The 19,470-nt window shown below is 48.0% G+C and overlaps 7 protein-coding genes across 7 annotated transcripts; 4 read left to right on the forward strand and 3 right to left on the reverse strand.

Moving 5' to 3' along the window:
- Positions 1–1,340: 1,340 nt before the first annotated feature.
- Positions 1,341–2,405, forward strand: VFPPC_10012 (S-adenosylmethionine:tRNA ribosyltransferase-isomerase; the record flags this gene model as incomplete). The annotated part of the gene is made up of 1 exon (XM_018288457.1): positions 1,341–2,405. The coding sequence occupies one exon, from the start codon at positions 1,341–1,343 to the stop codon at positions 2,403–2,405; it is 1,065 nt and encodes a 354-aa protein (XP_018137880.1).
- Positions 2,406–2,596: 191 nt separating this feature from the next.
- Positions 2,597–3,892, reverse strand: VFPPC_10011 (hypothetical protein; the record flags this gene model as incomplete). The annotated part of the gene is made up of 4 exons (XM_018288456.1): positions 2,597–3,216; positions 3,282–3,373; positions 3,430–3,486; positions 3,558–3,892. 4 exons carry the CDS (start codon positions 3,890–3,892, stop codon positions 2,597–2,599), a joined length of 1,104 nt encoding a protein of 367 aa, XP_018137879.1.
- A 1,762-nt stretch (positions 3,893–5,654) lies between these two features.
- Positions 5,655–7,286, forward strand: VFPPC_10010 (proteasome-activating nucleotidase; the record flags this gene model as incomplete). The annotated part of the gene is made up of 1 exon (XM_018288455.1): positions 5,655–7,286. The coding sequence occupies one exon, from the start codon at positions 5,655–5,657 to the stop codon at positions 7,284–7,286; it is 1,632 nt and encodes a 543-aa protein (XP_018137878.1).
- A 993-nt stretch (positions 7,287–8,279) lies between these two features.
- On the reverse strand, positions 8,280–11,961 carry VFPPC_10009 (ankyrin repeat-containing protein; the record flags this gene model as incomplete). Its single annotated transcript, XM_018288454.1, has 4 exons — positions 8,280–10,219; positions 10,412–10,603; positions 10,973–11,002; positions 11,061–11,961. The coding sequence occupies 4 exons, from the start codon at positions 11,959–11,961 to the stop codon at positions 8,280–8,282; spliced, it is 3,063 nt and encodes a 1,020-aa protein (XP_018137877.1).
- Positions 11,962–12,150: 189 nt separating this feature from the next.
- On the forward strand, positions 12,151–12,483 carry VFPPC_18247 (hypothetical protein; the record flags this gene model as incomplete). The annotated part of the gene is made up of 1 exon (XM_022429890.1): positions 12,151–12,483. One exon carries the CDS (start codon positions 12,151–12,153, stop codon positions 12,481–12,483), a length of 333 nt encoding a protein of 110 aa, XP_022285487.1.
- Positions 12,484–13,349: 866 nt separating this feature from the next.
- On the reverse strand, positions 13,350–14,760 carry VFPPC_10008 (corA-like mg2+ transporter protein domain-containing protein; the record flags this gene model as incomplete). Its single annotated transcript, XM_018288453.1, has 6 exons — positions 13,350–13,490; positions 13,540–13,809; positions 13,865–14,238; positions 14,295–14,461; positions 14,521–14,680; positions 14,733–14,760. The coding sequence occupies 6 exons, from the start codon at positions 14,758–14,760 to the stop codon at positions 13,350–13,352; spliced, it is 1,140 nt and encodes a 379-aa protein (XP_018137876.1).
- Positions 14,761–15,436: 676 nt separating this feature from the next.
- VFPPC_10007 (P-loop containing nucleoside triphosphate hydrolase) lies at positions 15,437–18,848 on the forward strand (the record flags this gene model as incomplete). The annotated part of the gene is made up of 3 exons (XM_018288452.1): positions 15,437–16,562; positions 16,661–16,757; positions 16,811–18,848. The coding sequence occupies 3 exons, from the start codon at positions 15,437–15,439 to the stop codon at positions 18,846–18,848; spliced, it is 3,261 nt and encodes a 1,086-aa protein (XP_018137875.1).
- Between the last annotated feature and the right edge of the window lie 622 nt (positions 18,849–19,470).

The following is a 19,470-nucleotide window of genomic DNA, read 5'->3' on the forward strand; positions in this document are numbered from 1 at the left end:
CTTTGGCGACCCGCTGATCACTTACTTCGCTGTTGCCTTTGCTCAGGTATGCAGCCTATGTTTCAGTCATAGAGGTCGAACAGGCAGGCAATATGATGGCCGGCATTGATGCCTCAACTTCCCTACACTCGGGACGGCCCGCCATCCGGCCGTCGAAGCTCATATGCGTCTTTGCCAAGTCTTGTCAATCTCGCATTGGAAGGTTACATGCCCAGCTAGGGTACCAAGGGAAACCGGGACGAATAACTCACATGAGGCTGAGACGGAGAATGAACTAATCGGAGCTTTCCCAGGCCGCCTTTCGCCGATCTAGGATAATGGGGTGTGCTCACATATGCATGATGGCAAGGTGGTAGTATCATGCCTTACTAGCCGCACCGCTCTGCCGCCTCGAAATGTGTAGTTCCCAACCCCCAGATTCGCAGTATCCCCGTCCTGCGTATAAGAGGTTTCTAGTATATGGGGCAAACTGAGGAGTATGACATGGGCACTTTCCCGCTTCATTATCGCAATGAGGGCCTTCCTGAAGTTCCGAAGAGGTGCAGCTTGAGACATTGTTGTCACATGCGGCTTGAAGAAACATGACTGCGTTACGCCACCATTCGGCAGTCAAAGGGCCACATCCTGTATTCTCATTGAACTGCTGGAGAGAGAAGAGTTAACAAGACCCTACTTGATGCACATTGATTCCCATTTGAATGGCTATCTGCAAGCTGTGCAGTGTCCGCTGCGTGTCAATAAGAGACTCCTATACGAGGCCTACCACAAAGCCCCAGAATTCTAACATGCTAGATTATTCAGATGAAGTGACATTAGCAGGTGCAGCCAAGACCATCTCTACATGAGCGGAAGTTTGCTCTTTGCCAAGACAAATAACCCGGCGGTCATATCTGTGAGAAGTGGCCACTGAACCTTAAAATGTCTCCGAAGCTGTTGGTGCTTTGAATGTGATATGTCAAAGTGACAAATCTGCATCAACGTGCCGAATGTCAAGTTATGCGCAGAAGCTGCATATAGCCACATCACCACACTCGTACTTATCACCATGTCTCGTATGTCAGAGTTGGAGTTTGCCTCATTCGTTGTCCAGTATCTTGGGCCTATGCTGACTCGTGTTGTATACGTGTTTTCACCTGAATCGGGGCAAGTCATTCCAGGTGCTTTATTGCCAGCGTCAGAGTATAGAGGTGCTAGAAATCTACTCATATCTTTCCTCTGCCACAGACTTAACCTGCAGTGCAACTCACACCTTGATCAGTCAGTGCTATCCCCTACTTACAAAGTCTTTCCAGTCTTTCGTACGCAACTGTAACTCCGCTAGACGCTGAAACCCGGGGACTATGAAGACTCGAGAGTTCGATTTCAACGTTGATTCGAGAGTCGTGCCAAGCGATCCCATTGAGCTCCGTGGGAAAAGCCGCGACAGTGGTCGAATGATCGTGTTGGAGCGGTCGACAGAGAAGATTACGCACACAGTGTTTTCCAATATATGCCAATACTTTCGCCCCGGTGATCTTTTGGTGCTGAATGATAGCTACGTACTCGCCAATACCTTGAGGTTCCAACACGGTGACCAATCTACTCAAGTAGGTTTGGCTGGACAGGAGCCGGACGGCACGACCATTGTTGACCTATTTGGGTGGTCGTTGGCTGCACCAGATTTGACCCTGAAGTCGACAAATAACGAGCAACTTACCTGTACACTACTTGAAGCCCTGCCTGACCAACACTGGAAAGCAAAGTTCGAGCCCTTCGACTTAGTTACACCAACACTCGATCAGTTCGGGCGGCATGTAGACGATGTGATCAACCTCAATGCAGCACACTGGAAATCTGCGCCTCATGCGTATCGCTCTGTATACGCTAAGACACCGGGTTCCCTTGATATCCCTTCAGCTGGGCTTCACTTCTCTACTGAGCTGCTGGGCGAGATTGAGTCCAAAGGAGTTGAGATCGCCAACATAACGCTACATGTTGGGGCGACTGAGATCCTGTCAGTTCGTCACATCAGCGAGGAGGAAGTTGAGAACCACAAGGTCAGGTCCGAGTACTTCCAGGTTGGAGACAGGGCTGCTTCTCAGATCAACCGGGCCGTCTCTGAGGGAAGACGTGTCATCGCAATCGGAACGACTGTCATGAGAACACTTGAGACTTTGGCAGCCAAACGAAGCCCCAAGACTCCTATACAAGCCCAATCAGGGTGGACAGATCTCTACATCTACCCTGGGTTTAAGTTCAAGCTCGTCGATGTGCTGTTGACGAACCTCCACCAACCTCGTTCCAGCCATATTGTGCTTACGGCTGCCTTTGCTGGGAAAGACTTTGTGATGCGCAGTTATGCGGAGCTTACTGAACATGGTGGATACGAGTTTGACATGTTTGGGGACAGCATGCTAATTGTGTAGCTGTAAATACAACAGATGAAGGATGAGTCAGTCGGGATCCACGACTGGATGGTGTTTCAGACATGCTTCAAGAGGTACAATAGTATACGACGTTGAACTGAATCTCTGTTTTACATGCTGTGACATCGAAAATACAAGTTCTCGTACTGTATTATTAATGGTGTAGACAATCCATTACAGAGACTAGTTACTCAGATGCTATACCAGGTACCATACTTTCCAATTGGCGGGTAAGCACACTGAATTTCACTCGAAGTCCAGGTATAATCAAAGTTGCTGGTACTTTGTTTGCCACCAGTCATACACCATAACCCAGTCCGAGTGATGGGATCATTGTTTGCTACCCAAATCTGTCCACATGAGGGGTCGGCGGCGCATTTGGCGGCGCAGTACTGGAAAATGCCGTCGTACGTCAGAGGAATACCTTGAACATCATCATTCAAGGTGAGATAGTTGAACGGTACACAATTGTTGTTGTAGCTGGAAACGTAGTTGTACTGACGCCCGGCAACAGTCACTGTCTGTGTAGCAACCTGTGTGTTCGTCGCTACTGGTCGTAATGTTTCGGTGGCTGTTATTTCGGCGGTTGCGGTGTTTGTTGTCGGTGGTTTCGTGGTCGTGACCGTTACTGTAGCCGTCACCGTGACGACGTTGGCTTGTGTTGCGAGAGTTGGGGATACAGTTGCTGTGAAAGAGAGAGTGGTTGTTGGTTTAACGGTCACTGTCACGGTCGACTTTGCGGTGACGGTGGGTGCTTTCACGTAGCAGCTGCAGGCTGTTGAAATGACTTTATCGGCAAACCTCTTGAGCTCTAGGAGCATCGTATTAGTTTTCAAGAGCAGTTAATGAATGGGTTCGTTAAGTTTGGCAACTCACCAGGAGGAACTCGAGGCGGGTTTGGCTTGCATGGCGCCCGCCCTGGCGCCCCTCGCTTCTTGGGGCCCGTTCTGCCGTATGTAGTGACGGAGCTGAGATACGTTAGACTTTGCATTAGGCATGAACAAATTAATCATCTTTTACGTACACTGTAGAAGTTGACGTTACGGTCACCGGTTGTGGGCTCGTCACGGTTGCAGTGTCACTGGCCAAGTATTGTTAGCCTACCTACAGCAGGGGCTTTAACGGATGCACCGCATGATCAAGTCAACCTACGTGATAGTATTGGTAACTGTGACAATCGGTCCGTCAACCGCGTTCGTCACCGTTGCTTCGACAGTTGCCGTGTTTGTCGTCGTGATTGTTTGGCCATCTGTGGCAGTGATGGTAGCAGACACAACTTGAGGAACCGTCTGTGTCACAGTTGTTTTGCTGGTGACAGTCTGAGTAGAGATGTGTATGAAACTGCTGCAAAATGAAGAAGCCCTCAGGAAACGAAGGACTGCAAGTGCGGGATTGTCGTTGCATGAGTTAAAGTGTCGGGCATCATTCACTGGTGCTGCAGCGACAGCAGTTGCAAGCAACGCCAACGGAAGTTGTTTGAGCTGCATTTTCGTATCCCGAAAGACAGGGGTTTAGAGAGAAATAAACATGCGGGTTTGGAAACACAACCCAACCCGTCAAATCTCCTTTAGACTGCGGCATACCGGCGATGGGCTCGTCTATATACCCCTTGGAACTATCACCAACATCCACACAGGAACAAACGTGGCGCTGGTTGGAAAGGGCTGAAGTCACAAACAAACCAGATCCTCTCCTGCAAAGATCAACGACAGCGTTCAACCCGATTCAGCTATCTGGCGCCATCCCAACATGGTGGTAATTATTTCTGCTAGTTAAAGAACTAGTGGTTCTAGCCCTGTGGTTCCTGGAGGCCGGGCCCATTCCCAGTTCCTATTCTAGACTAAGTTAGTCCCAGACAACTCAAGCGCAATGCCAAACTACCGACAAAAGAATGGAGCCTCCCGAAATTGTGGTAAACATGAGTATGCACCTCGTACTGAGCTGAAATGCTTTTGAGGTACAGAGTACCCCGTACCAAGTTCGGTTGGCAAGGTGCGATTAGCGAAGCACGTCTGGAGGAACCGGTCTCGCTCCAACAAGTCCAGCAGAAACGCCACAACTTGTAGTAACTCATAGTTGCAACGCCTGGTCTACTCAAGCTTGCGTTTTGAGGAAAAGAAACTGCTAGTCTCTTGCTGTGGTGCGGCTGAGTGAAGAAATACAACTACATCGCACGGCTAGACTGCCAATGGCTCCATCCTTCGATCAGGTCGGGAGGTGCCTTGTGACATAAAATTACACGAGGTGCCAATGCCAGTTTAGATAGTGGGTGTTCAAGAAGAAGGATAAAGGTGATCAACTACCAGTCTTTTGATGCCAATCCGGTCGATTAATTAACAACTATCTTCCGTAACAGGCAACTGTACCAACTACGTCTACTACCAGCTATGTAGGATGATATACAGAAACTCAAATACTTAACATGGTATAACAGCTACGGTTTAAAGTTGACATGAGACATTCAATCTTGTTAGTGTTGTAAATGCATTTACACGTGTTCTTCCGCTGATCAAGAGACTTCTGATACCAGCATTCTGCCTCATACTATCCCGGCCACAAAGATAATTTCCAGAATCTTTTCAGAAATTTTAAAAATGATAACCCGCCAAAGTTGTAGCAGTTAAACGACATAATTTCTTCTGACTTTCAAGCCTCTGACATCACTTAGTTCTTTCAATCCACGGACTCACAAGATGGTTTAGATTGTAGCTTGTCAATGAATGTTGGCAAAAAGATAGACTTATCACTAGGCTAACTACATGTCTAGATCCTAGTGAAGGAAGTACATGCTTTGTCCTCTTGGCCTTTTCAAGCTTCCCCCTTTTCAGGACATGGAGCTTGGTCTATGTGAAACACGAACAGCCTTGTGGTGTGGTCGTTTGTGATATCAGTGATGGATGGTAACACATACGTCTGGAGTTTTCGGCCAGGTTCCGAATATGGAAGTTGCCTGACTTTACTGACTTCGCTGTTCTCTTTGGGTGAGACATAGTCGGCTACTTCAGGCAGCAGCACCAATATGCGGACAGATTGCTTCATCATCAGTCCAGTACATTGACCGCCTCACTCTGCCTCTTCTATAAATTCTGCACAGACCATTACAACGGATAGTTTATAAAGTCCGAGTTCACCTCGCCCCCTTCTATGAAGCTGAGTTCTGTTTGGAACCCCTCCATCAAAGTTGTTTGACGTTTCGTCTCTACCATTCATATTCGTAGCTTGCTGTCACCTTCTTCCCCCCAGCCCAACATGGCCAAGGTCAATCAAAATGCCTTTGAGCTCTGGAAGCAACACGTTAGTCAACCTCGTGTGGACAGTGAAGTGGCAGCCTGTCAACTACTGCGTGACACTCATCCAGACTACCACGTCACCCGCACCGACCCAGAAAAGTCAGACTTGATCGGGTACGCTGAGGCAGGCTTTGCCACCAAAACCCTTCATCGTCCTGCGGACTATGATGCTACGCGCAGATACAAGACTGCTGGTTCTAGTGCTTGCTCCATTCCCGTTTTTTGGCCGTTCGACACCGTGCTGCCCGAGGCTGGCCCGGGGACATTGGAAGATGAGGTCCGCTTCGGCTGCTGGAAGTATTCCTGGGATGGCCACGAGTTCCTGGTGTACGAAGTTGGCTATTTAGGCCAACACAATAACCTCATTAAGAATCTATACATTTTGGCACCAGCGGGAGACTATGTGCAAAATGGATGCCACGAGCATACCGACGCTTTGATCCTAGCTGCGGGGGCCTGGACGAAGGCCTTGCATGAGGAGATCTACGTCTTTGACGATTCGTCATGGCGTAAATCTTCATCCATGTACCGAAGCGTACAAGGTGTCTCCTGGGATGATATGATCCAAGAACCTTCTATGAAGGACGGCCTCCTGAAGGACGTTCTCTCCTTCTTCGCCTCTCGAGAGTCGTACGCATCGATGGGAGTCCCGTGGAAGCGCGGCGTGATCTTACATGGTGTGCCGGGCAATGGTAAAACTCTCAGTATCAAGGCTCTCATCAACTCTCTGTCGGCTCTTGACCCGCCTATTCCCGCTCTTGTTGTGAAATCGTTTGACAACAGGTGCAACGGGCCAAAATGGGCGATGAAGATCATGTTCTCGCACGCACGCGCCATGGCACCTTGTGTGCTCGTCTTTGAAGATCTCGACAGTTTGGTTGAGGACGAGACACGGAGCTACTTCCTCAATGAGGTGGATGGTATCGAATCCAATGAGGGCATCTTGATGGTCGGTTCGACAAACCATCTTGGCAGGCTGGATGACGCCATCGCCAAGCGACCCAGCCGTTTTGATCGAAAGTTCCATTTCAAGCTTCCTGAGGAGCCGGAACGAGTCGCCTATTGTCGACAGTGGGTTAATAAGTTGGCCAATAAGGACACCGTCGACTTTCCAGATGAGCTCTGTGACGTAATTGCAAAGCTGACCGAGGGATTCAGCTTTGCGTATCTCAAGGAGCTCTTTATCTCTTCGTTGCTGGCTCTCAGCCATGGTCAAATGACTGATAGCCACAACACTGATGTCGATGCGACTACGGCTAATGGCTCGGCTGCCAATGGTGACAATGTTGACAAGTCCAATGCCATGATTGATGACAACGGTCTCGGTAACAATAACGATGTTAAAAACGTCGATACAACCGGTTTGAATGTCGCCAAAGACGAAGATATGGCCCTGGGAGAGGACGATCTCGAGGCGGAGACGAGTGCGGATAAAGACAATGAGAATGAGGAGAGTCCAGTGAAAGTTAAAACGGTTATGCCAACCGTACAGATCCCTGACCACTTGAAGAATAATAAACTTCTAAGGATTGTCTCAAGGGAAGCAGAGGCGCTCTGGGACCAGATGGATAACTCTGTAGAGGAGGAATAAAACCGGAATGCGAGGTTACCACACATTTTGCCTGTCTTACATCTTAGAATTAGTTTACTTGAACTCACAAGAGGTATCGAGGCAGAAGGAAGAGTTTGCGGGAGCGAGATTCGTGACATGGGAATGGGATGTGAGCAACCGGACAGATCTAGGCTAGGCACTTCCCGTTTCCAGTCATTTGCGCCTTGTTAGTACTAGATATGACAAACACATTCTTTAGAAATATACCTGCGTTTTCACAGTTGTGAGCTGCAAATGCATTCGCTACATGGCCTTGGTGGAAATGTTTTGTCGGTGGTTGATGTAGTGTCGTAGACTTTCGTTCGTCAAATTAGTAGCCAACAAAGTCCGAGTATTTGCACCGCCCAAATCATCTTAGTGGTTTAAAATCAGTCAACTTTTTGAGAATGTGCCTGTACAAGACCGACTGTGTCTGTCGTGGAAGTACAAACCGTGGGCGGTGACTGAAAGCTGCGCTAATATAAAACTCCTAATGTATTTGAGAGACAAGAATAAAGAAGATTGAAGTTAACGACCCCAGGCTATTCGGCCTGGCAAAAAGAGACGCTCTGCTGATGCAGAGACACAAGCGTAAGTTATATTTGTCGACAAAGAACAAGAATAAAGAGGCAGAATCCGGACCAAACGTTCGTGCTTACGTCCCAGTTTCAGCCATTCTCGAATTGGAGCAACCCTAGCATGGACACACAGAACAACACGGTAATAAACTCCCTTCGATACCAGAGCAGATAACTAGAATACTCACGTTTACATGGTCCGTGACATAGTTGAAGTACTAGAAAGCTAAAATTGATGCGGCTTGATCGATGATAGGATCAGGGACTAACCTATTATTGAGAAGAACAACGGAGAGAACGCACCGCCGGCACTACCTCTTATATAGGGAGAACACATTGTTGATACCTAACTGTAGTTTACTGAGCACTCATCAATATAATTCTTCTAATGGGTCAAGTAAAGGAAACGAATGCGTCAACTGGTGTCAAGATGCATCCTAAGATACTCCGCAAGAGCGTGGTGACCATTGTCAATGGCCCATGACAGTGGTGTCCGGCCATTCATATCTTCCGATACAATGTCAGAACCTGCCTCGACGAGAAGCTGTGCGACAAACTCATGCCCATTCCCAGCAGTCCATGACAATGGTGTTCGCGCAGTCAGATCTATAGCTCCAACATTCGCCTTGTTTTGTATGAGAAGCTCCGTAGCTTCTACGTGTCCCATCTCAGCAGCTATAGACAACGCGGTCCGTCCTTTACCATCTGTTGACGTTATATCCGCCCCAGTGGCCAGGAGGAACCGTACGTTAGCCCCTGATCCTGTAGCCGCGGCCCATAGTAGTGGTGTCCGACCATCCGTATCTGTTGAGTTGATGTCGCTCCCATTTTGAACAAGAAATTGTGCTTTATCGAAGAATTTACGCTGGGCAGCCCATGATAGAGGTGTCCGACCGTTCAAGTCCGCTGATTCAATATTGGCTCCGCTTTTAACAAGCAAACGTACATTACTTATAATTCCCCAAGTAGTAGCCCAAGACAGTGGTGTGCGTCCACTTGAGTCCATTGATTCTTTGTCGGCCCCAGCTCGAATAAGGGACTGTATAACATCATTACTTCCCCCCTGAGCGGCCCAGGACAACGGTGTCCGGTCGTCCGCGTCCCTTGCTTCGACGTTAGCCCCCTTTTCAAGAAGCAATTTTGCGCTACCTGGATATATACTCTCAGTAGCCCGTGATAGTGGTGTCCGACCGCCTCGGTCCCTCATTTCGGTGTCTGCTCCCTTCTCAAGGAGTATTCGTACAATACCCTCAAGTTCCATCTTAACGGCTAACAGTAGTGGTCCCTGCCCATGCGGATCTGTCATTGTAAGATCCGCCCCGTGCTCGACAATTATTCTCACAATAGCCGTATGTCTCTTCTCAATGGCCAATAAGAGCGGTGTCCGACCTTTTGGGTCTTTTGTGTCGATGTGCGCAGGGCTGCGACGAGAATACTCACCTTGTTCTACAAGGGCACGCACAACCTTGGTGTGCTCGTTCATTACGGCAGCAAAGAGCGGATAGCCATTCCGTTCTCCTTGAATACCAATCCGCGGGTTTCGACGGAGGTACATCTCAATAAGATTAGAGAGCCCTTGATCCGCCAAAATATAGAGTAGACTTGCTTGTGTTATGTATCGGCAAGCTTGAAAATCCGTGAAAATGTTATTCACCTCAATCCACTTCCGAATTCCAAATTTAGCAAGAAAATCATCCTGAGAAATCGACCCTGCAGCAGCGTTCGCGTGGTGAAGCACATGTGTTGTGGCATATTCAAGAAAAGGGTATCTGGCTGACACCTTTTGTTCCAGCTCATTGGCATAAAGCTTCCGCGGCGGAATTGGGGTGTGGCCTGGTATGCATGATGAAGTATGGAGCATAATGTATTCATGGCAGCATTGTTTTAACTTCTCATGACTTTGGCCCGCAAAGTCCTCTGCGAATTCTGGCCAAAGGTCCAGGAGACCGTTATCCTTGATCAGGAAGTCTCGGACAGATTCATGAATGAATTGAACAACCGGGTGCCTAAACTTAGTGAGCTCGGCGAGTCCTTTGGAGGAGCTGGTGATGAACCTATCCATCGTATCTTCAGTGATATCGTTGGCTTGACACTTGGCTAACCGCTCTATTGACAGCCCAGACCATACCCCGAAATAGAATTCTTCTCGCTTCAAGGGTCGGTTTGCGTACAGTATCCATTGGATGCAGAGTAATAAGTCCTCCATATTATTATTGTCTCGTCGCAAGATATCCCTAAAAAGCTCGCTTAGTTGGTCCGGTAGCTCTTCCAGTCTGCTCTGAACTGCTGGAAGCCAACCTCGCTGGAATTCCTTGTTGAGAATGTCCACAACCAACACGACCCACATGAACACTCCTGCCGCTTTTTGCAGTATTTAATCTTAAATCTTGTTAACAAGAGGACCTAAATCTGCCCTTAGACAGCTCCGGACGTATTTTTCCAGATTATTTCTGTGACCTTGTTAATCTTCTAGTGTAAGCCGCAGTCCGCCACGAATGTAGATATATGGGTAATAACGGCTGGAGAAGCAGATCCGGAGCCAAATACCATGCACAGCGGCTATATGTCCAAGGTCCTCAAAGTATTCCACCATGTCTAAGACTTGCTGCTCATCGCATTCGTTAAGAGCGTCAATAAAACACATGAAAGAGCGGTCTCCAAGGTCTAGTATTGCCTTGCGAAATAGTTCTCGGAGAATATCAAAGTTGAGAGTGTCGACCTGACTGGGAGGAGTTGCGTCTACATCGTCAAAAACCCACTAAAGATCTAGGAAAGATTCTAAAAGTTAGAGCAGCAGAGATTAATGCATCCCAGTCGTCGACTTTTCCAGATACTCGCCTTGAGCGTGGAAGAAAAATGCTGCTACTACAGCAGTATAGGCATATTCTTTCCTTAAGCAAGCATACGCGGACTTTATAATGGTTGACTTCCCAGCACTAGGCTTTCCACTGATCCACAAGAATCCGGAATATAGAGAAGGTGCTTCAGATTGTCGCTATTTCATGAAAGTTGGGTGTTCGAGTAGCCACTTGCACGTCCTGGCATAAGCAGCCTTAATGCTGGACTGGCGGGAATGGATCTGCTTAAACCTGAGAGAGTTCAACAAACCTTTGCGATGCTGCTGCAGTGCATTTAGATCTGTGAAGTGATGGTAAGCCACAGGCTGCAAGAATGGGAAGCACTCGGGTCGACTTACCAGCGACTAAGGCTGTTTCCAGGGTTGCTGTTGTCTCCACTGCAATAACCGGTATAGCAATCAACAGTAGCTCTTTTGCATATGCTGCCGCAGTAGCTGCTACATATTTCTGCCACTCTTTGCTTTTGTGCGTGTCTGCGTAATCACATATTCCCCGAACTACCAGACAGGGCACATGGTCCACAAGCCCAGCAGCTTCCATCTCGAAGCATATAACATCAAGCTCTTGTGCTATCCTGTCCCTGGTGATTCCATCCCTCATCACTCCATTACCAGAAGCAACACCCCCGTAATGTATCTTCGGATCGCGATCTGTTCGAAATGGTCGTTCTACCAATGTTGACTTGTCACATCCATCACAATTGGATCCTAGGCCCGTGTGCGACAATGCTGCGAGGAAAAGCCTATCTTGTAATGAATGAGGATAGGCGTACGTAGTCATTCTGGGATGAGCTTCAAGCATATCTCGAAGTATTAATGGTACCTTGGTTTGGTTCAATTCGTGAATTGCACGCAGCTTAGAGACAGACGTTGACAGCTCTATAGGTGGTATCTTGGGGGTTCCTGTGCGTTCCATTTGGCCACCCGGAGTGGCCTTGCCGAGCTCATATGGCATGACTCTGCAACCGACCACGACATCTCCGAGCCTTAAGTCGATGTCGGTATTTCGAGGAGCACCTCCGCCGATGCCAACCATCAAGGTCACGCGAATGGAGGGAAAACTTCGAACCAGGTTGCTTGCTACAACGGCGGCATTAATTGTGCCATATTGGTGCATCGGAAGACAGGCCACGGCAATATTATATTGTCCAATGTTTCCCAAAATATAGGCATTAGTATTGTTCGCTTTTGCGGGCAAGTTCTCGTGGATTTCATCCAGCATTGCATGGGCCGCTGCCATCTCAATGGGAAGTGCGCAAACCCAGGCCACAGTATAGTCGCCATTTTAACGTCTGCCTGAACTCCTCTGCGTATTGGAATTAGCGTCATAAAGAGTTTTAGCCTGTTTTGCAGGAGGCTCTAACGCAGATGTATTGTGTTCACTCGATGCCCGCTCGGCGTTGCTAGAGGCCATTATCAGGGGGGGTTCATGTTTGGTTGGAACAAGGTGGTGATAAAATATATCTCGTCATATCTAATACAACTGATATGGATCGATCTGCGGTGTTGCAGTGAAGAGCTTGTGCACGGCACCCTTAAATGGCGACATGAGGCTCTGTTTAGGTGTAGGAGAGCATTGCCTGGATGGTTGGGCATCGTTTGGAGTCAGAGAATGCGGCTGACTGTGAGAAGGCAGATTTCTGGTTGGGTCAAGGGTTCCTCCTGCCAATCAATGGTGGTGTTGTCACTGTTGTGCTGCCATCTGGACACAATGAAGCTGCATGTGGTCATTTGTTGCCTCATTATGGTTGTGGCCGAGTGAAAATTGCTCCATAACTGAGCCTGGAGCAGAAAGCGGAGAAGGCGCCTGAAGAACCAGGCTTGATCTGTTTGTGTGCTGTGAAGAAGCCAACATTGAAGTCAACGGGTCTGATCCAGTTTGAGGCAAGAGGTCCCCGGCCAAGATGCCCACAGTTCCTGCCATGTTAATGCAAGTTAGCACGAAGCGGCTCGGCCCGCAACCGGCGATTCGCAGCTGATCCAGTCTCGTGTAAATTGGCCACGACAACATGAACTGCTCCTCGCGAGTTTGTCTTCACCAGAGCCATGACATCGCAACCGCAGCAGACCAGGTCACTAAGCCAAGCTGCATTAGGTAAGAGAGCTCTGGTAGTTGCACTCTGGGCAAGCGGACGAGCCCGGCCATTATTTAGTCTCCTATGGACGATATACCTCCATTACTCCCGCTTTTGGACGGCTATACGATATCCACCACACGCAAACAGACACATGAGCCCCTAGTTTACTTGAATGATAGAAATAAGATATCGCCTGAAGACAAACTTACCACGGTACAACGATCTGTCAGTTGACTACTCTACAAATGTAGACTGCCTCACCAACCCTGTTCTGAAACGGATACCGACAACAGATACCTTGCCTTATTCACACCTCGAACACATGCTTCGGACTAGCTTCTCTTCTGACATATATCCGACCCCAGAATATCCAGATAGCTAAGATAAACAACGAAAGTGGCACGGATAGGGCCCAATAGATCCAGAACTGATTACACACAGCGAGCCTTTGCGCTTCACTCGTGCTAGCGTCAAATCGGAAGAACGGTGTACTAAAAATTGACTGAGACAGCAGAGTTAGGTCAGAACTTTGCGTACGAGTTGAACTACATCACCGTACCGAAACAAATGTAGCTGGCAAGAAGGTCATTGTGATAACAGCAATTGCTTTCATTGTTGAGGCTTCTTTCTTTGCCTCCTCCGCAATTCGCAGTTGCGTACTGCTATCTCGTTGCGTAGCCATGTGAAACGCCTGCTCAAGTGTAAGTTCTAACCTTAATTATGTTGATAAGCATACTTACCAACTGAGTCTCATTTTGAACGCGACACTCGTTTGACTTTGACCGTGAAAGCTGCCCTTCCAATATCATGAGTGGAAAATTAAAAGGACAATCACTACTTTTTGCCTGCTCAGTGCTGGGTTGACCTCGGTTGCGAAGCATCAGGAACTTTTGATGCTGACTCTGCAAATCCTTCAAGGACTTTGCCGCCACGGCAATTGTTTCACTGACATGAATTGCATATCTGGCTATTTCGTGTAGTAGTGGGTAATCAGGCTCCTCTTTCCGTGCCTGCTAGAATTAGCTGAAAAATGAAATATACCGGGCCACTGCACGAGAAACATACCGCCTCCCATTGACAGATGTGATTCCTTATACTCCAAACCGAGTTGTCATAAACTGGAAGAAGTGTGTTAATAATGGTAGCAAATATGCGGTACGGATCCGAGAATTCGGCTCCAGCGGCGTTGGAAATGAACGTCTCCTCCACTGCGTGTTGAAGGTGTCCAGGGAGGTTAAAGCATAATACAGTAAAACTAGAAGTTGTCCAATGCACATGAAAGTCCATCTCGTACCACTCCCAGCCGTTCGTAATCGATCGTGACGTATGGATCGGGGCATTGGTCTTCGGTGGGTTCGACGCCACGGAACGACGAATGAAGCTGCGCTTGGGTCGCAGCTTATCCAGTATTTGCTTGACAACAAAGCGAGACCATATTTCTTAGAATATTAGTGCCGAAAATGCAACTCATACTGGCGGCACTAGGCTGACTTACTGTAACTGGCAAGCTGGCCATGTTCATCAAAGCCGGGCGAGCATCCAGCAAAGCCGTTCGAGTCGAGACACAAGTTGGTAAGTAAAACCGGCTCAAGCTCAAACTTCCTGATAAACTGAGCCCTGTGTGCTTCCGAAGCTTTTGCTATTGCCCTCAGTTGTGCAAATCTGGAGCACCAATTAATTTCTCTCCCACAGCCTTCGGTATATTGCTGGCCTGAACTTACATGACATGTCCCCGTGAACGACTTTTGGCCTGTTGCACAACATCAAAACATTGTTCAGCGGGACGGGCCACGGTGGGACAGTGGAGGCTGTGTAATTGTTTCGGACTGACTTGCAAGATGTTATCCCAGGTTGAATCTTGAACCTTCCATCCTCCAGGAGCTAACCGACATCTCGTTAGAACCGTAACAGTATATGGGGATTCATTTCTTACCATGGCTGATAGTAGTAACCCTCTCCATGCTCTGGTACGCAGGGTATAGTTACAAACGCACTTGCAGCTTGAAAGCTGGCTCTGGTAGGGTCTTGGTTGATCAGGTGGCAAATTCAATGTCAGGACAACCATTCTTAGCAAAGTCTCATGGGAATGGGCTCATGTAAATACTGAGGATGTGTCTGCCCGGTGAGGCTTAGCAATGCAACCCGGTGGTTGCCTTCTTGTCGTGTTGTAGAGTGTGGTTGCACAATCACCTGAGGAAATGCATGTAGTTGAATCTGGTTATGATATGGCCCCGAGACATTTCAGCCCAATCTACGGTTCCCTTTCCCCGCTACAACTAGAGATCGTTGTAAGTCTGCCTCAACAATAGCCAGAAAAAGTGAGGCCATACTCTCATCTCCGACTCTCAGCCTCGTTAGCCGTTCTTACATGCTCCAGGTATCACGAAATGGACATCCGTCAGAATCCAGACCTGTACACGGTCGGGTGGATTGCTCCCATGCCAATAGAACACGCGCCCGCGTGTGCGATACTGGAGGAGCCGGAAGGGTTGCACTTCGCCGGGAAACACTACACTACAGGACGTATCCACGGTCACTTCGTCGTACTAGGCCTCTGTGAAAACATGGGAACTCAAAAACATAGGAACTCATGCAGCCTCCAACATTGCTCATGAGATGAAACTATCGTTCCGAAACATGAAGCACTTCCTCGTTGTCGGAATTGGAGGAGGAGTGCCCTCGTATGGTCAAGGCCAGCGAGAGCATATTGTATTAGGGGATGTGGTCGTCGGCGTCATGCAAAGGGGGGAAGGGGGAGTAGCCTACTTCGAATCCGGAGCATGGGAACAATGGGGACTCACACAAAGTTCTCACACGCTTCACCCGTCCGTGGTACTGCGCGGAGCAGTAAACAATCTCAGATCTCAATATATAGGGCGTGCGGGGAGTAACATTCCACAAACTCTAAGCCGGCTGCGAGAGAACCTGGCAGATCAGGAACAAGTCGAGTATAGTGATCCTGGACCAGATCACGATTATCTTTTTGCCGACAACTATCACCATGCCGACCCAGCCAAGTTGTGTGACAGCTGTTGCGACTTTTCTAAAGCAAAGCTACGACATCAGCGAGATACGAATCTTAAACGCGAAAAGGATATGCCACAAATTCACTATGGCACCATTGGATCTTCCAACGCACTCATCATAGATTCTGGAAAGAGAAATAGCCTATTCAAGCAGCTTAACATCATGTGTTTCGAGATGGAATCTGGTGGTGTCGTGGCTGATCATCAAGCACTGGTGATCCGAGGTATCTGCGATTATGCAGATGCACAGAATAAGCGGTGGCAAAAGTACGCCGCTGCTACGGCAGCCGCATATGCAAAGGAAGTCTTGTCAATGATTTCACCAGTCGAAATCACTACAGATTATTCATATCAAACAGGTAATGCTCCAATGAATAGGACTTGGGCTGCAGATGTGTCCGAAAGAGACCATCAACTTGTTCCTGGCAGCGGCGCCAAACGCCAGTCTGCGGCCTCTGAGACGCAGAAATCCATTTCTCCAGGATCGCCGAAGCCAGTCAAGGGCATATCATTTGTTTTGGAAATGACCTCGAGCGTTTTTGGATTTCTTGACTATGGGTCCGAACTTATTGACCGCTACTTCGATGACTACTTTCCCGTTAAGCGCCATCCCCTTCACGATACAGACCTGGAAAAAAACTGTCAAATGCTCATAGATATCACCACAGCCGCATGTACTAAGCTTGCAGATCTGCAACGAGGATATCCACAGCATATAAAGCCCCTCCGATATCTTGGTAAGGAATGCCGAGAGACATCGGAATGCTCGCAAAACAGCTGGTGGCAATGCTAGAAACTCCGCGGACGGCCCGATCTTTCCATTTGACTACAGAAGTTGTCGACATATGGACGAAGCAAAACACGGAACATTGGGAGCTAATGGTGAATAAGATTCGCCACCAGGTTCTCTTGATTGTTCTTATTTGCATCTGGTAAGTCCAGACAACCCAACGCCATTGGTTTTGGCTAACAGAAGGTTTGTTAGGGAGGAACCAAGGAAACCTCGCAATCAGGTGGAGGCTACAACGAAAGATGGGACAGCATCCTTGAAGGCAGAACAACAAATTGCAGCTGACATGAATTCGATTCGCAACGAGTTGAAGGTTATGTCGGCGGGCAAAGGGTTTGAGAGCGCTTCCACACAGGAGGAGATAGCAAATTTGCTTTGGGCCAGCCTCCGACTAATTGATACTGATCTTCTACTCGGTAAATTTCCCACTCTCTCGTCTTCACCCTTTGGATCTCAGCAAGCCATGAAGAGTGCGCCGAGCTTTATACCAAGACCGACTCCAGAGCAAATCTCGAAAAAGATTCTGAAAAGCCTCGAATTCGAAGAAATGACGTATCGTGAGGAAACAATCCCACATCAATACCCAGAGACATTCACGTGGCTTTTTGCAGGTGAAAAGAATACACAGGATCAGCCCGAAGAGGCACAAACATTCGTCCAGTGGCTGCAGTCTGAAAATGATCACGCGTTTTGGATAACAGGTAAACCAGCATCGGGCAAGAGCACCTTGATGAAGTTTATCTCACAGCACAAGCAACTGCAGACACATCTTTCGCTTTGGGCGGGTGATAAGCAACCCCTTATTGCTACCACTTATTTTTGGAAGCCGGGCTCAAAGGAGCAGAAATCACTCAACGGGCTTCTGAGATCACTTTTGTGTCAATGTTTGAAGATGCGGCCGGATCGTTGTCAACTCTTCCCCCCAAGTAGGTGGGTGTTTCACTACTTGATGGGTCTAGATAGTGCGTCACCGATGTGGGAATCGACAGAACTTCGAGGCTGCCTTGAAAGGTTCTTGTCCAAGACCAAAGACAAAAACCGACAAGTTCTCCTCATCGATGGTCTCGATGAGTTTGATGACGATTTTCAACAGGACTTGGTTGCACTTTTGAAAAAGATCCAGGATTGTCATAGTACGAAAATTTGTGTGGCAAGCAGAGATTGGAATCTTTTTCGGGACGCGTTCCATCAGGGCCCATCACTCAGAATGGACGTCCTAACTAGAAGAGATATTGATATCTACGTTGAGAAACGTCTTGAGACCAGTCAAGCATTTTTAGAGTTACAGAAACTCCACTCAGAAAACATTAGGGCTCTGTTAGCCGAAATAAGAGCAAAAGCCAATGGTGTGTTCTTATGGGTCGTCCTTGTCGTTGAGCAGCTCTTGCTGATCGCTCGAGACGACCCGCGCCTCGAAACGATCCGGAAGGTGCTCAATGCCTTGCCGCCTGACCTAGAAAGATTGTACAATCAGATACAGACTTCTCTGACTCCAGAGCAGAAAAGTACCGCGTCTAAGATATATCAACTGGTAATGGGGTGGAAGAGACTCTGGGGTGTCAAGATGGAGACCACCTTCCTCTGGCTGACCTTAAATCTGAACGAACGCTACGACGAGTTTGATGTCACCTCTCTCATGACAAGACTCTTAGCAACCTATACTAAGGGAATCGTACAAGTCGGCAGCTCCTCTCGCGCTGTGGATTTCATCCATCGCACAGCCTTTGACTGGCTTCGCATGGAAAGCAACTGGGCGACGATCTGCTCACAACAGCCTGAAGAATTTGTTTCTAGTTTGGATATTGTTTCTGTCTTAGTCAAACATCTCCGACATGTGTGGAATAGGTTCGGTAACTTTGTCGAAGTCGACGAGGAGAGAATAACGCTTGTTTTCCGAATTCTTAGATTCGCTGGAGATATACCGAACACATCACGAAATAGGCTAAGGCTTTTGTCTATTCTCGAGCAAATGGAAACTTACCAACTCTTGCCACTTAACAAGATTAGCCCGGATCAATCCCTGAGTGTGTCAGATGATATGCTACGACCGCATCTCGCCGTTTACCCAGCAGCGTGGAACTGCTTGCCATGTCTCCAGGCCATATGCGAGTCCGATCCGTCGACCATCCACGCTAAATGCTTTTTTGCCCCATTCGATTCCCAGAGTTGGCGTCTGGAGGCTCTCTCACTCCTCGAGGTTGCTATTTTTGGTGGCCCGGCCCGTATATCGTAGAACAACTCCTGGCTCTACTCCAAATTCGTTGGCTTCCATCTTACTCCGTGGCGTGCATCGCAGAGGCTGGATGTGGTCGAATATTTGCTTTCATTGAACGCTTTTCCAAGGGATGGGGTCATAACCCGGATCCAGGAACTCAAGAAGCGCGATGGGTATTTCACTCTGCTCTCTACAGTGTTTAACGACCCAACGAAGGTGAAGTCCTTTGAAGCTTTAAAACAGGAGTTTTTGCCAGGAGTAGAAGCTTCGCGGCTTGCGGACCAGTTTTCCAGTCAAGAAGATACGTGCATAGGTCTCCTAGTCCGCGAAATGTACATTTCATTCCAAGAGGCGAATTAAATTGACAGCCTGGATGAAGGAACATAAATATAGTTGCTTCTATACGACCAATTAAAGAATTTACGCTGGCCATCGAAATATCTCTAGCAGGAGGAAAGCAGAATTTAGACAATACAAGTAGTAAAATAAAGGACAAAGTGCAGTGAGGGGTTATAAGTATTTAAACAAGCAAAGGTATCGTATATCGCGTTGTGTGCTAATGCATATTGAGCTGTGTTAGTGTATACTTGGATGAGTTTAAATACATTGGACCACAGACTGTAAACCGGGCGTCACAGTA

Source organism: Pochonia chlamydosporia, chromosome 4 (genome assembly GCF_001653235.2).
Source record: "Pochonia chlamydosporia 170 chromosome 4, whole genome shotgun sequence".
NCBI lineage: Eukaryota > Fungi > Ascomycota > Sordariomycetes > Hypocreales > Clavicipitaceae > Pochonia > Pochonia chlamydosporia.